The following is an 18286-nucleotide window of genomic DNA, read 5'->3' as shown; positions in this document are numbered from 1 at the left end:
ACAGTTCGGTTTTAGGCCAGGACTCTCAACATCCGACGCACTTTTCCACTACATAGATGGGGTGCTTTCGGCTGTAGACGAGGGTTATAAAGCATGCGGTCTTATCGCCGATTTATCAAAGGCGTTCGACCTAGTTAACATAGAGATATTGTTGAATAAGTTGCAATATTATAGATTAAGTGGGTCCGTGCTGAGCTGGTTTCATTCTTATTTCCAAGATAGATTTCAGAGAGTCGAGCTGGAGGGTCTCCATCAAGTTTATTATTCTCAATGGCTGAAAACAGGATCCGGCGTTCCTCAAGGGTCTGTGTTGGGCCCGGTCCTGTTTATCCTCTACATCAATGACTTGCCCGCTCATCTCGCTCCTTTCGAATGTATAATGTACGCCGATGATATAAGTGTCATGGTGAAAAGCAAAAACCAACAGAACATGAAGACCGATTGTGAGCTTGCTCTTGAAAAACTAGACACTTGGCTTAGAGCAAACATGTTATCTTTAAACTATAGAAAAACAAAAGAAATTAGCTCCAGGTCAGCTGAGAGAGCACCTTTAAGAATAAAAACCAAGAAATTGAATGTGTTGAAAATATCAAGGTGTTGGTGTAGTTATCGATGACGGACTGTCCTGGAGGCCTCACATAGACCATCTGCGAAAGAAACTAAACTCTGCTGTTTTTGTGATTCGGAGCGTAAAACCTTTGTTAAATATTAAGAATTTGAAAAGCGTCTACTATGCACTGTTTCATTCCCTTCTGTCATACGGAGTCGCGTTTTGGGGAAACTCAACAGAATCAATTCAAATATTCCGAGTCCAAAAATGGGCCATTAGAGTTATGGTAGGTGAGACAGTGAGAACAAGCTGCCGATCTTACTTCAAAGAGCTTGAAATCCTTCCTCTCCCCAGCCTTTTCATTCTTGAATGTATTTGCTTGATAAAGAAAAATGAGAACGATTTGAATAGAGGATCTATGGTTCATTTCTATGAAACAAGGAGACGTCATCATCTTAGAGATGAACATCATCGAACAACCCTTTTTGCTAGAGGTGCTAAGAGTTTAGGTATCAACCTTTTTAATGCATTGCCTGACCATCTTAAAAATCTGGAATTTGGAAAATTTAGAAATGAGTTGAAGAAAGAGCTACTTAAATTTTGTTTTTATTCCGTAAACGAGTTTAATGAGTATTTCTCCTGCAATTGAGTAACTCTTTTACGAACTATATTGACATTAGAATTCAAATTGACAAATCCTTAATACCCCTTTAAAAGGAGGTCATGGGAAGCTTTAAAAAATATCAAATATCAAAATTAATTTTATGGTTGCACAGCAGTTGGCTGAATTTTAATCGTGTTTAATTTCACGAGAACCAATCAGAGAAGGCTATTTTTCAAAATAGACTTCTCCGATTGGTTCTCGTGGCAACCAGTCGGCTGAATTTTAATCGTGTTCAATTTCACGAGAACCAATCGGAGAAGTCTATTTTGAAAAATCGGAAAAGTCTATTTTGAAAAATAGCCTTCTCTGATTGGTTCTCGTGAAATTGAATACGATTAAAATTCATCCGACTGCTGTGCAATCGGGCCTTGGACTATTATTTCCTCGTCATTGGAAATATGAGTCATTCTTCACTTACTAAATAATGTAGTATATATAATTATATTTATTTTATTATATTTATCATGAAAATTGCTACATCTCAGTATTGAATATGATTGATTATACGTACTTTAGTATTAAGAAAACATAAATCGATATGGAAGTAGGGAGAAAATTGTAGAAAATAGAAAATGAATTATTGAGACTAAAATGAGACTAAAATGAGTGATCTGGTTATAAGAGTATACTTCAAAGGGTTAGAAATAGGATTCGTTATTGTTGAACAGTATTTTGCATCATGTGATATTGTAGAGAATCAACGTTAGTAGACAGAAGGTTGATCACTCACAGGTGTAAGATTCGAAGTGGTGGGGGGAACGCCAGTGTGACGTCACGTGTAGTAAAAATGTGATAGAGTAACCACACTGAGCATACAGTTTATCCACTGTATCTTCAAATACATCGTCGTTTAATCCCCTCAAGATTGACCTAGAACTTAAAAATTCTCCATACTTATAGCGATTAAATCACGGATTCTAATGATGTTAAATATTTCAAGTTCATTCAACTTGTATGAATAAAGTTAAGTTGAAAGTTTTTCAAGAATCTAAAAACGTGACACGAAAAAGTTAATAAGCTGGAAAAGCGTTAGTAGACAACGTTATACTATTATAATTTCAGATTAACCCATAAAAATATTGATAAACCAATGCATTGCAATAAACCGATAAAACGATCCCAATGAATCCGAAGAATTTCATTCATATAAATGCACTGAACACAAGCTGGTATCGAGCACATGTTCTACGAGAATCAAAATATCTCATCCCCGAAATTCACAAGCTGATATATAGCCAAACTACAAAATATAAACACGACCTAGAAGATGAAGAAACTTTAAGGGTTTGAAAGGGAAGGTTGAGAGATGTGGGTTTTTGCTTTTATATGGCAAAATACTTGTATTATTGTAAAGCAGAAACAGAAATCTTGCATATCAGAAAATGGTTGTGTTATATAATTTGACTATACGTCACCATATGATTTTCAAGAATGCGATATTCTGCCTACTCTGTACTGCAGCCTACGTCACGGCTGCAGTTCCCCACTCCAATTGCATTTCAACTAAAATACTATAGATGAGTGACCAACCTTCTGTCTACTAACTTTGGTAGAGAATTACATTCTAAATAACTCATGTTCAGTAGTTTATTCATCTAAAACGCACACAAAATTCACAAATCAGGATTTAGAAACAAACAGCAATTTTTTTTAATCCTTTTTTCATCTGTTTCGTCTTCTTCAAATCCTGATTTGTGAGGTTCGGGTGCATTTTAGATGAAAAATAGCATATAATTTTTCTTCAGAATTAAACTCTCTACAATATAACCCAAATTAAAATATCGGCCAACAATAACGTATCCTATTTCTATCCCTTTGAAGTTAAACTTTTTTTTTTTTAAATGTTTCCCATTTTCTCAATAACCATCAAAGTTACACACTTTCAACTGTTTTCATTGGATTTCTCAACTAATTTTACATAAGAATTCACTCAAGTACCATGAGGCCGCCACAAAAATATAAAATTAAAAATTTGAAGAAAATGTGAAATCTTTCGTCATAAATCAACTCGTTAACAAAACATTTTAGGGCCCATATTAAATGGAACTTTTTCTTTATTTTGATGTAGGGAAACACCTCACAAAGTTTGTCTTTGGTAGTTTTAGAAGCCACGAACTCCCGTTCAAGGCATCTTCACTTCATTAGTATGATAACAATAGAGCTAAAAGTTTTTCGATATTTATTGCCTGAATAAATATTCCAAGGCTTACCTTTCGAAATTTGGAAATTGAGAATGAATGGAGTTGTCAATTTGAGGTTATTTCTCAGTGTTGTCAGAGCGAAAGGTAAGACTATAGTCAGTATGATATAAGTTGAAACTTGGTCCTCCATTCGGAAAAATGACAGCGTTGCCAAATTGTATAAATTGAAAGTTCCTCAAATTTCTAATTTAACCATGAGTAGAGTCATAGTGAGCCCAGGAAGTAAATTTCAATAATTTAGCCAGTGATAAGTTGTTAACGTACATGGCAAGAAATAATAATTCTTAATCATCATTTCTCCAAATAATACAGAACTATTTTTATAGATGAAAAAATAATCTTACACGATATGAAAATCATTAAGACCCGAGTCCCCTTTCAAAATGTCATGTGTCCGGGTCTTTTTTGCTTCATCTTTCTGTAAAAGAACAGAACAATTATTATTCATGAGCTTTGATGAATTATAAAGATCTTGGAGATGATTGATTAGACTCAAATGTAAACAGTCTTATCCTAAGGTTATAAATAAGTGACGAGCGCTTGGAAGAGACCATCGTCTATTGGCTATGAGCAACTACTGATCTGCACTCGAAATATATGATAGGAATTCCAATACAGGTATAGGTGCATTTTCGTTTGTGCGTAAATTTCCGCAGTCGACGGCGACACGCATTGTTGACATTCATATTGTCCAAATTTCAAGTATGATAAAACAGCTGATCAAATAACTTTTCATTGTTTGTGTTTATTATTCAAACATTTCTAATAATATCAACATATTGCCATTTAAAAGTATAGAATAGAATAAACTCAACCTCTCCCATTAAAACATAATTGAACATAATCTTTTAGGTTATTTAGACAAAGTGAAATCTGCACAATCTGAGATCCTGACTCTGTCGTGGTCGACGCTGGCATTTACGTAGGCTACAAACGAAAACCCTTTTTTTATGACTGCATTCAATCATTTTGAACTCACTAAAAATAGTGATATGAAACGCTAATGGACGCTTGGAAGGAGCCAAATCCTGAGTAGCGGCTATGGACATCAAATTGCTCATTTATGAAAATCTTTGTAAAAGTAAATGAAGTTACCTCGACAGTGAAATACCACTGATATAGTTTCCATAGGGCACGAGCACCAGCTGCCGTTCTAACCTCTCCTTTATTTTCGCCTTGTGCTTTCGACAGCTCCACATCATTAAATAGAACAGTTGCAATCCTAGAAAAAATAATCATTCAAAAAACTATAGAACAATAGCTATGGAAGTACACAATTGAATTAATTAGGAAGACCTACTTATTTCTTTTACTGCGAATATATAATACAGTAGGCTACTTACAAAATTGGGGATTTGAATTTTCATAATGTTCAAACAATATAGGTACCGCAATATTTTTCAATGTTACATTTCATTACTGATATGCAATCACTTATTTTCAAGAACAATTTGTTTACTCCATGCATTGACTTTATTTATCTATATCCCCATTGCATCACTTTATCTTTATCTGGAGCGCTTTCGAATTCATTGAACATATATATCAAATTATTTATGAAAATATGAGGAAAATGCATGGAGTTTTCAAATTATGCATGGAATTGAAGAGAATTTTAATGCTCTATCTAAACCTCATTCTTTTTTCGAAACTTTATTCTTCAAAATTTGGGAGAAAGACTAGTTTTGGGCAATGCCTGTTGTCTTCTCCCAATCACATTATTGTAAATATAATGATTTGTGATTGTCAATAAAAATGAATAAAATCAGTGCAGTTCTTTTTTCATCAATAGTTGAAATTTTATTAGGTCAGAAAGAACAAACAATTAGAAGCAATAATAAGAAAACAAGGATATTGTCAAATTTCACTAAAAAATTATTAAAAACTTTAAAACAGTACCATGGTTTCACGTTTACCATCGCATCATCAGTTGCACTAAACGTAAAACCATGGTACTGTTTTAGAGTTTTTAATAAATTTTTAAGTGAAATTTGACAATATCCTTGTTTTCTTATTATGGAGAGATTTCACAACATCACCATCAATTCTACTAATTTTATTAATTAGAAGCAAGTATTTTTTAATGTCACACCTTCAAGAGCGGATATCTCTAATACTATTATTTATTTATTTATTTATTAATATCATTACATTACATCAATTTTGGGAATAATCCCATTTGACAGGTAACTTGTCAGTACTAATACTAATCCTAATACTATAATACATACAATCAAAATAATAAAATATTTATTCAGGTATCAAGTGTCAAGTATCTTTAAGGATGGTAATGATATATATCATATATATAAAAAAAATCAATTTTCTTGTGAATAAAATTCTGAGATTGCGTATAGGCTTCTCTCTAATAACATTTTTTTGACTGCCTGTTTGAATAAAATGACTGATTCAATGTTTCGAATGTGTGTTGGCAGCCTATTATAGAGTCTCATTCCTGAATAAAATGGAGTTTTTTCAAAAGCTACATTTCTATGGATTGGAAATGCAATAATATTTCTATTTCGAGTATTATATTTATGATTATCTGTACAAATTGGAACTTATTGATATTTACTTTAACAAAAACTACTAGCTGGTAAATGTAAATGGAAGGAAGTGTGAGTATGTTAAGGTCTTTGAAAAATGCTTTACATGAGTCCCTTGATCTCAGTCTACAGATAACTCTCAATATCTTTTTCTGCATGATGAAGATTCTTCGGCTGTCTACAGAGTTACCCCAAAATATTGTGCCGTAGCTCAAGTGGGAGTAAACATATGCATAATAGACAGTCAATAATGTGTTTCTGTCGAGTGAGTTGGAAAGAGTTGAAATTACAAAATAGGCCTGATTCAATTTTTTCATTAAGCTCTTAATGTGCTCCTTCCAGGAAAAATTCTGGTCGATTACAAGTCCCAAGAATTTAGTTGAGGAGGAGAGTATTAAGCTATTTCTAATGGTTGGAAGGTGAGTCTCGTCTATCCTCGTTTGATTGCGTATGGAACGAAATTGTATAAGGTGTGTTTTACTGCAATTTAAGGAAAGTCCATTCACTTTAAACCACTCGTTGATTTCTATAAGTGTATTCTTTAATTGAGTTACCAATGTGATCTGATCAGCGTTTGATGCTATACAAGTTGTGTCATCCGCATACATAATTAACTTTGAATTGGTTGTTGCCTTGGGTAAATCATTAATGTACAACAAAAAGAGCAATGTTTCGAATGTGTGTTGGCAGCCTATTATAGAGTCTCATTCCTGAATAAAATGGAGTTTTTTCAAAAGCTACATTTCTATGGATTGGAAATGCAATAATATTTCTATTTCGAGTATTATATTTATGATTATCTGTACAAATTGGAACTTATTGATATTTACTTTAACAAAAACTACTAGCTGGTAAATGTAAATGGAAGGAAGTGTGAGTATGTTAAGGTCTTTGAAAAATGCTTTACATGAGTCCCTTGATCTCAGTCTACAGATAACTCTCAATATCTTTTTCTGCATGATGAAGATTCTTCGGCTGTCTACAGAGTTACCCCAAAATATTGTGCCGTAGCTCAAGTGGGAGTAAACATATGCATAATAGACAGTCAATAATGTGTTTCTGTCGAGTGAGTTGGAAAGAGTTGAAATTACAAAATAGGCCTGATTCAATTTTTTCATTAAGCTCTTAATGTGCTCCTTCCAGGAAAAATTCTGGTCGATTACAAGTCCCAAGAATTTAGTTGAGGAGGAGAGTATTAAGCTATTTCTAATGGTTGGAAGGTGAGTCTCGTCTATCCTCGTTTGATTGCGTATGGAACGAAATTGTATAAGGTGTGTTTTACTGCAATTTAAGGAAAGTCCATTCACTTTAAACCACTCGTTGATTTCTATAAGTGTATTCTTTAATTGAGTTACCAATGTGATCTGATCAGCGTTTGATGCTATACAAGTTGTGTCATCCGCATACATAATTAACTTTGAATTGGTTGTTGCCTTGGGTAAATCATTAATGTACAACAAAAAGAGCAAAGGTCCGAGGACAGATCCTTGTGGTACTCCATTTGGGACCCTGGTAAATGAAGAAAATTTTGCAGAAGATGGATCTCTCACACATTGCTTCCTGTCGGAAAGATAGGAGCGGAGCCAACTTAGAGCTGTGCCTGCTATTCCATAAAAGCTCAATTTTTCCAGCAGGATTTCATGATTTACACAGTCAAAAGCTTTTGAAAGATCGCAGAATATGCCAGCAGCATGCTGCGACCGATCAATTGCAAGTGACATATATTTGACAAAATCATAGATTGCTCCAGAAATGTCCTTCTTTTTACGAAATCCAAACTGGTCTTCAACCAATAATCCATTATTCTCTAAATGAGCAGTCAACCTAGACACAACCGCCATCTCATATATCTTTGAGAACACAGACAGTATTGCAACTGGTCTATAATTACTCAGATCATTGGGATCTCCTTTTTTAAGAAAGGGTAACACATTACTGTATTTTAAAATGTCAGGGAACACACCATGCTTAAAAGATTGATTAATTAGAAAAGTTAAAGGTTTAATCATTTGAATAGCACATTTTTTTAAAAGGAAAGGAGGAAAATCATCCCAGCCAGGTGCTCTGGATGCTTTCATTTTCTTTATTAGGGTAATTATCTCATGTTCCGTCACCTGAGCAAATGAAACTAAAATGCTGTTTGTTTTTTGTTGTCTATTACAGTACTCAAAAGCAGTTTCCATGTCTGTACTTAACTTCAATGTGTCGCAAATGTTTGAAAAAAATTGATTGAATGAATTTAATGTAGATTCAATTGGAGCATCATTGAATACCCTCGACTATAAAAAATTTTGACAGATAAGACTTGTTGGAAATTTTAAAAGATTAAGACCCGGTTGTACAAAAGCCGGTTAAATTTTAACCGTGATTAATTTTACGAGAACCAATCAGAGAAGGCCTTTTTGATAGCCTTTGGGCGGCTTCTCTGATTGGTTCATGTGGAATTAATCACGATTAAAATTTAACCGGCACTTAATTTTGTATTACAGTATATGATAATGGTCAACCTTTATTGAATCTTCAAACAGTAATGTGCGGTTTCACCAAGCTCGGTCAAGACTGAATATGGTCAAATAAACACAACAATATGGTCTTTATTATATAAAGACCATAGTCCATATAGACCATATAAAGACTATATAAATATGGTCTTTACAACAAATGAACTGGTGCATGATTCTATGGCGATGGTTACTATCGATGATTCGAGTACACACCTATAAATAGCACCAGGCTTGACCATGTTCAAAAATCTTGACCGAGCTTTGTGAAACCGGGCATAAGGAGTGTGATTTGAAGAAAAAAGGAATTGAAATTTTTGTGATTTTTACGTCGACGTAGGCTCAGTAACCAGCTGATAATTCTATAATAAAAATATATACTGTTGTTAACTGTAATTCAATAGATGAATAGTTTTACTGGAGCTAAGTGAGAAAATTATTGTCGATTATCAAAAATAATTTCATCACAATCAAGATAAATTAATTGAAGTTGGATGACAATAAACTCACCAGGATATTTTTCCCTCGGCAGACACGCACTGTTCAGAATTGAGATAGAAGAGCATATTCCAGGTTTCAGCAGTTTCTTTCAAGATTTTAAAATACGTTTTATCCTTATGTTTATTGTTCATTATAACAATATCACCAACCGGTCCTTCCCTGTTCTTAATATCATCAATTGTGATTTCAGAATATTCTTTCTCGACAGGGATTATATGCTCTATCAATCTAAACTCATCAGCATGTTTGGATTCTTCTGGAGAAATGACTTGTTGTTTCATATTATTCTTTTCTTTTACTTGTTTGACATTTTTTGAATATGGAGTATTTTTAATTCTATCAAGTCCCTGTTTCAGGGACTGAAACTTATTTCCAACGTTAGAGCCGTTTTTGCTTGAGGCTGCATTTATTGATTCATTGTTGTAGCTGTTGAGTGGATTTTGACTGGATAAGGCTGGAATTCTATCAAGAGGTGATTGTTGTTGATTTTTCTGGTTGCATTTGAATGAAACCATTCTTTCAAACTCACCCACATTGGGATGATGCCAATTAGGTTCTTGGGGCTCAAACTTTTCATTCCTATATGACTGGTGTTGATCTTGTGTATAGAATTTGTTTCTTATGGGATTTGGTGAACTCTCTGTTGGAAACTCCGAGCAAAATTGATTTCTTGGGGGATAAGATGGTTTTTTTGCCAGAGAATTTGAGTCACATTGACTTTCGGGACGACAAGGTTGACTTTCTGCTGAAAACTGTTGGCGATATCGATCACTTGGAAGATTTGATGAACTTTCTGGTGGGAAATGTTGTCTGAATCGATTACTTGAAGGATTTGATGAACTTCTTGTTGGGGACTGTTGGCGATATCGATCACTTAAAAGATTTGATGAACTTTCTGTTGGGAACTGTTGGCTGAATCGATTACTTGAAGGATTTGATGAACTTCTTGTTGGGGAGTGTTGGCGATATCGATCACTTGGAAGATTTGATGAACTTCTTGTTGGGGACTGTTGGCGATATCGATTACTTGAAGTATTTGATGAACTTCCTGTTGGGGACTGCTGGCTGAATCGATTACTTGAAGGATTTGATGAACTTTCTGGTTGGAACTGTTGGCTGAATCGATTACTTGAAGGATTTGATGAACTTCTTGTTGGTGACTGTTGGCGATATCGATCACTTGAAGATTTGATGAACTTTCTGTTGGCAACTGTTGGCGATATCTATCACTTGGAAGATTTGATGAACTTTCTGTTGGGAACTGTTGGCGATATTGATTACTTGGAGGATAAGGTTGACATTCTGTTGGAAACTCTGGGCGACTTAGATTCTTTGAGGGATTTGATGAACTGTATGCAGTAAAGTCTGGTTGAAATTGATTTCTTGATAAATGGGGTGGATTATCTGGGCAGAATTGATTTCTAGAGGAACGAGGTGGAGTTTCTGGTTGAGAATCTGAGCGAAATTGATTTTTGGGTGAATACTGTTGATATTTTGGCTGATACTCTGAATTGAAATCATTTCTTGAAGGAGGATACTTCCTGTGATATGGAACTTGATAACTCCTATCAGTACTTCGATAAGGACCATCTCTACTGTTATTAAAGCGATTTTCATTCATTTTAAGAGAACTCTTATAACCTCTATCTTCTGCTGTATAAGTTCTATCTGAGTTTCTTCCCGCATCTGATGATGATGCGTCTTGATATTCATTTTGATAGCTATTTTGCCTGTGGTTGTAAAATTGTGAATCAAAATTTCTGTCACTTTCTCTATCGTTGAGGTAATCGCCTCTTCGCATAAAAAAACTGTTGGGTTGACTCATGGTGTAACGTAACGTCTCCTCTAATCCTGAATAACGTTGAATTTAGATCCTGAAACAAAATAGGAAAACAAAATGTACTAAACCTTAATAAATTTGGTTAAAAATGTGGTTACCGGCCAGGAAGATCAACGGTCGACCATATCTTCACAATCAGGCAGATTTTGGAGAAATGTTATGAGTTTGATGTCAACGTGCAACAGATATATATTGATTTCCAACAGGCATTTGATACTATCAGTAGGGTGAATGTGTATGAGGCACTTAGGGAGTTAAATTTCCCAACAAAGCTGATCCGTCTCATAAGTATGACAATGAGAGGAAACAGAGCTGTGGTCTAGATTGATGGAAGTGTAACAGAGGATTTTGAGGTAAGAAGGGGACTGAGGCAAGGAGATGTGCTGTCAACCATGTTATTCAATGCAGTACTGGAAAATATTATCAGAAAGGTGATGGAAGGCACCTTCCTATATCAGAAAGGAAGGCACACTCTTCAACCGGATGTGCCAAATAATGGCTTATGCAGATGACGTGACCATACTAGCAAGAAATAGGAAGGAACTGACAGAGATAAAAAGCTATGAAAAGCTGGAATATGAGGCAAGAGAAGTAGACCTGGAAATTAATATGCAGAAAACCAAGTAATGGTTATGTCCAGGAGGCCAGTGAATGATGGAGCACAGATACAGTTATCAGGTAGAACCTTTGAGAAAGTGAAATCATTCAAGTATTTAGGCACCCTAATAAACAGAAGAGGAAGAAGAAGTGGATGCTAGGATAATGTCCGGAAATAGGGCCTATTTCGCCCTGCAGAATATCTTCAAGTCCGAGAATGTGTAAAAAAAATTTACACAACAGTTTTAAGACCAATAGTGACATATGGGGCCGAAGCTTGGACATTAACTAGAAGAGAAGAAGGTCTGCTACAAAGATGGGAAAGAAAGATTTTAAGAAGAATTTTTGTAGCAATCAAGAAAATAAAATATGGAGGATAAAAACAAACGAGGAACTAGGAAGATTATTTGAGAAGACCAGTATTTTATCTGTTGTGAGAAGTATAAGGTTGAGATGGGCTGATCATGTGCACAGAATGCCAGAAGGGAGGGTGCCAAAAATAGTGCTGAAAGGCAAACCCGGAGGACGAAGAATACAAGGAAGACCAAGAAAGCGGTGGTTTGACGATGTTAAGGAGGATTTGCGAAGACTGGGTGTAAGAAGATAGAGAAGAACAGCAGAATGTCGAGAGGGATGGAAGGATGTGATTGTGAAGGCTAAGGCTCTACATGGGCTATAGTGCCTATGATGATGATGAATCTATAATAAAAAGAATAACCTCTCGTGGATCATAATAATCTCTACCGTTATTAAGAGAAGATTGCAACTAAGAATTGTTATGTTGGCAGCCTGCGAACTGTGGGTGAGTGGATGAAAAAGGTTATGTCGTCTCGGGCTCTCTGTATGATCTGTCTTGCGTGGTGCTCGTAATAAGCTATTGTCTTCATCCAAATGGATTTTATATAATAATATTCACATACTACACTATAAGAATGTGATGACATAATCTCATATTTGATAATAAAACTTTATAGGAGTCGAATCATTCAAAGATATATTATTGAAGATAGAGACTGAACTCGACTTAACAGCTCAACAATATGTTTATAAAAATTAAGAAAGTACATTACAATTATATTTCCTTTTAAATATTTTAAAAAACGTTTTACATTTATCAATACATTTTTCAACCATATCCAAACAGAAATGCTCAAATAATAATAAAATGCTGTTAAGATAATTTGATGTTTGCCAAAACATGTTGAGTTTATTCTAACTTGTGTGGTATTCCTAATATCAAATCAGTGCATTAAGTGTCTGATTAATTAATTATCACAGGGCATTAACTGTCAAGCGTGTACCGTGACCGTCTACTGTGTGTAATCTCCTTTTCTTTTACCCCTATTGTTGATGGTACTGCATTCTGTGTAGGTACTCTTGTTACGTAAATATAAGAATAAAATAATATGATAAATTTACATGGTTGCGACCGTTTATTACCAAATCAACAATAGGCCTACTGTAAAAATAAGCAATAGCAATAATAACGCAATTATTCGTCATGAAGTTCAATTGATTTATGGCCATGATCATTATTTCGATAATTTTCGACTTCAAAGAGTATCTTTCATAATTAAAATTGAAAAAAGAAAAAACAAATCTTAAATACCCATTTTATTAGAGCCTAAATAAAATTTATTATAAGCCTAATATGGCATCAAAAGATATTGTTTGTTGAAAGATGATTAACAAATGTACGTTAAATTTTCTACAAATTTGTAATGCGAAATTGATAAATTTATAGACATGAGAATTTTTCTTATTCTACAGCAAGATGCCATTTTTTCTCAGATATTTGACATGTTCCATTGATGCGCACATAGCTGTATGCTATCTCAAACCTATTCTCAGAATATTGTATACAATTCAATCTAATACCAAGTACGGTAAACAGTATAAAAAGTACCTAATCTGAAAAATCTGGATAGGTAATCGGTAAAAGTTTTTCAATTATCAATCAAATTTTCTTTTACTTATCAGTCCTACTTGGATTTTAAATATATATCCTCATTATATACATGGTTACTTGATACTTGAATCCTTCGTTGCTGGCTGGGATGACCAAACAGACTGTGTCAAGGAAGACGAGGAGTACGTTCCCTGAGATTCTGGTGAGGCCATGGTCATCGTTGGGGAATAAAGGCTCATCATCCTCCAGTTCCGTCAGCGAATAGATGGGCCGCTCTACAAGTCGCTCCTTTATTGTGCGTTTGAATCCTTCAGGGGAGCTGATTGAACAATTTAAGAGCCGCTATGTGGAAGCTCCTTCGAGTCCCTGTTAGTCTGCTACGGGGTATTACATGGTTGACATGAAAACATTCTTAAAGCTTACATAATTCACAAACTTGAATTACGCATTTTACGGTAACCTTATAAGCTGAGTCTAACCTATTATCACAGCCAATCAGATTGTATCAGTGATGGGCTATTATTCATTACATTTATTTATTGAAATGAAGCCAAATCAAATGCTATGGGGGGGGGGGTTCTGAAAAAAGTTATGTTGACTACTGACACATTTGTTTTTTAATACGTACATGGGGAGGGGGTGCATCCAAAAGCTTGGGGTGGGTGGTTGGCCCTTATAAAAGCCCCTTTAGGATTGTATTTTAGTTATGGAACAAGTATAAAAAGGACCATCATCTATTAATAGCATTGTTTCTGGAAGTATCGTAGTGTAAAAGTGACTAATTACGGCACAATATGTCCATTTTTGAAGTTATTAAATATTTTTTTAAATGTAAGAGAGGAAAAAAATAGTATTCGCTACCATGGATTTTATCAAAAAGACAATTAAAACATTAAAAATAAACAGTTTGAATTTCTGAAGCGGAACTTAGGTTATGTCAACAATAGTTATATTGCCTAAGCCTAAAAGATATCTTCAAAATAGTTGAGATACAATTGTGCCGTAATATCAATAACAAATGCAAAAATGAATAGATAATAGGCCTATTACAATAACGATTGCAGTTAATAGTCTAGTAGGATAGTCTTACCTGTCAATAGGACCACTAGTATTCAAGTTTTGATTCAACCAAACATATTCAGTCTATAAGAACTATGTTAATTATTTTTATGCTGAACAAACATAAAATCCCAATACTGTATGAATTCTAACTTTGAAGTTTACATTCACTTTTAAAATAAAGTATTATTCGTATTTGTAGATTGGAGCTGGACAAATCGTTATATTGTTTAATCGATAATAGTTGGATGGATAGAGTTGCTTGAATTGTGGAACACGGAACGTGACGAGACGACGATACTTCCGTTCCACAATTCCACTTGGATCAACCAATTAAATTTACACGCGCGATTAGCCACTAAATTTTGAAATTGCTAATACTGTATTGAACTCAAGTATAAGCATAATAAGTTTCCAACAAAATACTTGTGTAGACAAGACGTATAATTGATTTTAAAATTTATTTTTGAATAAATGAAAGAATTTCTATATAAATTGCCGTATGAGAATCACATACTATACCTGGAATCACACATTAAGGCTGTGCAAAGGCTAAAAATAAACTTTTTACTCGTGATATTTTTTAAAGTTTTTTTTTATTTGTATATCATCAATCTATCAAAATGAAAAAGTTAAAGCATTTTTTTCTTAACATTACTTTGTGAAATATGAGCGCCTTAAGTTTAAATTTTTGGGACAGAACATTTCAAATTCGGTAAGAGATAAATCCATGAGATTTAGAGGATAGATTCTTCATGGTATTGTTGATCTAGTAAAACAAAAATTTTCCGAAAATAACTTATAATTTTCTAAGATAGTTATTCAATTTACTGAAAATAACCAAAAATAACTTTTAGTAAGGTTATTTTTGGTAAATTGAATAACTTTTCCAAAAATTGATATTTTTAGAAAATTTTTGTTTTACAAGATCAAAAATACCATGGAGAATCCATCCTCTAAATCTCATGGATTTATATCTTACCGAATTTGAAATGTTCTGTCCCAAAAATTCAAACTTCAGTCGCTCAAAAAGTAATGATCGGAAAAAAAATGTTTTCCTGAGAAAACTTTTTCATTTTGATAGCTTGCTGATGATATACAAATCGAAAAACTGAAAAAAATATTCTAAGTAGAAAGTATATTTTTAGCCTTTGCACAGCCTTAAAGTTGATAACTTCGACCATCCTCACAAACATGATTCAGTTAGCCTACCGTTATAATTAATATTAATACGTTATTTCAGAATTATTTTTAATAAAATTACCTCAGTATGATTTCTATTTTCCTAACATTTCAAGAGAAATTGTATTATAATACCTACCGAATAACTTTATTTCTGTTTATTTGAAGTCAGATTGTTGTATCACATTATCTGCCAAGATTTGTAAGAGAGTAAAAATTGATCTCAGTTATGAAAGCAAAGTTTTGAATCTATAATAAAAATGAATGTATGTGTGTTTTTTGTTCCCTAAAGACTTAAAAACTACTTGACAGAACGGCAATAAGACCTTGTCAAGCTTCTGGGTTTTGTAATGGACAGTAAACTCAACTGGGCCAGCCATATTCAGCAGCATATGTGACCACAAGACTGTCCAGAATTTGTTTTCTGCTGCTGAAGCTGAGGGGTCATGTGACTGAGGCCTATTTAGTCATGGTGTATCACGCGCTCTTCGATCCACTGTCACATTTTCTATGGCCTACTCATGTGGGGTCAAATCAGCAAAGGTTGTGGACATACTAAAGCTTCAGTAATTCAGTATATTCAGTCCATGACTGAAAAAACAGGCTGCCCGAATCATCACCGCAAGCGAATATCGCGCACACTGTAAGCCCCTTTTTGTTAGACTTGGTGCCGGTTGCACAACAGCCGGTTAAATTTTAACCTTGATTAATTCCACAAGAACCAATCAGAGAAGCCGTATTTTCAAAAACGCCTTCTCTGATTAGTTCTCATGAAATTAATCACGATTAAAATGTAACCGGCTGTTGTGCAACCGGGCCTTGGTATTCAAACAGTGATCTGCCGGGGGCGCGACAGCCGAGTCCGACGATCTGCCACTTCCTACTTCTCTGTCTGATGTATGTCAAGAAGAACCAGCAGTACATATTCATCAGACTCGGACTGATGTGCATGAACATAAAACCAGATATCGAGGGCTGATTGATATTCCCAGAGTACGCCTTCAGGATTTCGGCATTGCGATACTTCAATAGGCTGCCTACAGGAGTGAAACAGTTGGATTTAAGAGCGTTCGAGAGAGTTGTATCCAAGCACTTGAAAAGCAAGGCATACTACATTGTTAGTGATGATTTGTCGGAATTGCTGTCTTGCTAAACATGCCTTATGTATGTTTTTGTTTTGTGTTTTATATTTTATGTTTTTGACGCCATCGATCCCATATTATGGGTAAAGGATGCAGATTTAGGTATAAAGGCATGAAACTTTGGGAATATGTTGTGTATATTGGGGATGGTTTCTGACCAGAAATTTAATAGGAGGGCTAATAATAATTATTTATAAAACCATTTTACAGACCTATGTTTTCAAAATTGTCGGCCGAGCGGCTGCCGAAGAACAGAAAGATGAGCATGATCATAGCCTACTATAGATAGAGTAAAGTAAGCAATGGCATGATTCAAGATCATATTGTGATAATATGATTCAACATCTAAAGTTACCAGCTGTAATAAACACGCCACTCTGAGATAAAAACTGTGTGTACTGGTATTAAAACGGTAGTTTGGAGTTGAAGTAGTGTAGTTGATTGGTACCAGTTGTAGATAATGGCTCCTTAGAAGACCTACCGTATACAAATAATTATCACTCCCCTATCATTGAGAAACTGGAAAATGTTGGAAAAAATTATTCACCTCATGGAAGAGAGTTGTTCATATTGCATTCATTAACTACTGAAGAATGACAGAATAGTTTACCATTTTTTTTAAATTTAGCTTAGCTTATATTCATCCTAAAATGGAAGGAATATTGAATTCTGTTTGATTCATCGTACATCGCATATTTTCTGGACTATGAAAACATTAAATTCATCTTTGAAACACTGATTTAACCTATATTTTTTAATTCGACACTCAACTGCTAGATGATATTACTACTAATTGATTGAGAAGGATATGTTTTCGAAATAATAAATGCTGTATGACTAAGCACATAGAAAGTCCGTATTGAGATGTAAATGAAAATATTAATGTTCAGATAAATGTCATGATTCACCAAATAATGTCAAGTATGACATGAGATACATTGGCTTTTTGGCGGTACGAAGTTCGCCGGGTAAGCTAATCAAATTATCAAAAAGGATTTTTCATTCATGAATGTGATTTATTTGACATGAAATTGATTATTTTATCAAAGGAAATGAAAATTAATATTAGATCAAATGTAATGGGATGAATTGAGTGCCTAACAGCTGTCTACACTCAGAGGCAAAGTGGAGTCAAATATAGAGATTCTGCAATCATGTCTCTTATTTCTTCACTGCCATTACTGTATAACTATAGTCCAGTCAAATGGTCATTTTTCATGAAACAGCCCCGAAATAATTTTTCTTGTCGGTTCTATAATTATGTATTTTGGGGTGATGAATTTGAATCTGGAATTTGCTGACACGCCAAATAGGCCGGCTTCACCCCTAAAAAGCCCAAAATTATGCGACTTTTTCCAATTTTTTCATTTAATTTTGAAAACCTCGGGGTTATTGAAAAAAAAAACATTCACTACAAAATTGAAGACAAAAAGATTTCCAATAGATTGAGTTTTCAGGCAAAATTCTACGATTTCTGGTTTTTAAGCCTTACTTCTGTCCTTCGTCATCGACCAGCTTCCTGGATGGACGGCGTCTCTTTGTATTCAGACCTAATTTGGTCGTCGTTGATTATAAAAATTTTTACAAAACTTGT

General features: G+C 34.4%; 1 protein-coding gene across 3 annotated transcripts in view; it reads right to left on the bottom strand.

The window, feature by feature from the left end:
• The window catches only part of LOC111063237 (serine/arginine repetitive matrix protein 1), a 44079-nt gene that overhangs the window by 5938 nt on the left and 19855 nt on the right, over positions 1–18286 (bottom strand). Inside the window, exons 1-4 of one of the 3 annotated variants that reach the window (XM_039433102.1) lie at positions 14400–14627; positions 8973–10837; positions 4511–4637; positions 3760–3833 (exon numbers count right to left, since the gene is read on the bottom strand). The exons of 1 other annotated variant lie outside the window; for it this stretch is intronic. In XM_039433102.1, the coding sequence (XP_039289036.1) occupies positions 3760–3833; positions 4511–4637; positions 8973–9478 (707 nt within the window). In that variant the 5' untranslated portion in view covers positions 9479–10837; positions 14400–14627. Of the gene's footprint in view, positions 1–3759; positions 3834–4510; positions 4638–8972; positions 10838–14399; positions 14628–18286 lie in introns of those variants that run through there. One more of the 3 variants, XM_039433099.1, reaches the window with a different exon arrangement.

This window comes from Nilaparvata lugens, chromosome 7, assembly GCF_014356525.2.
Source record: "Nilaparvata lugens isolate BPH chromosome 7, ASM1435652v1, whole genome shotgun sequence".
Lineage (NCBI taxonomy): Eukaryota > Metazoa > Arthropoda > Insecta > Hemiptera > Delphacidae > Nilaparvata > Nilaparvata lugens.
This window is presented reverse-complemented; position numbering and strand designations above follow the sequence as displayed.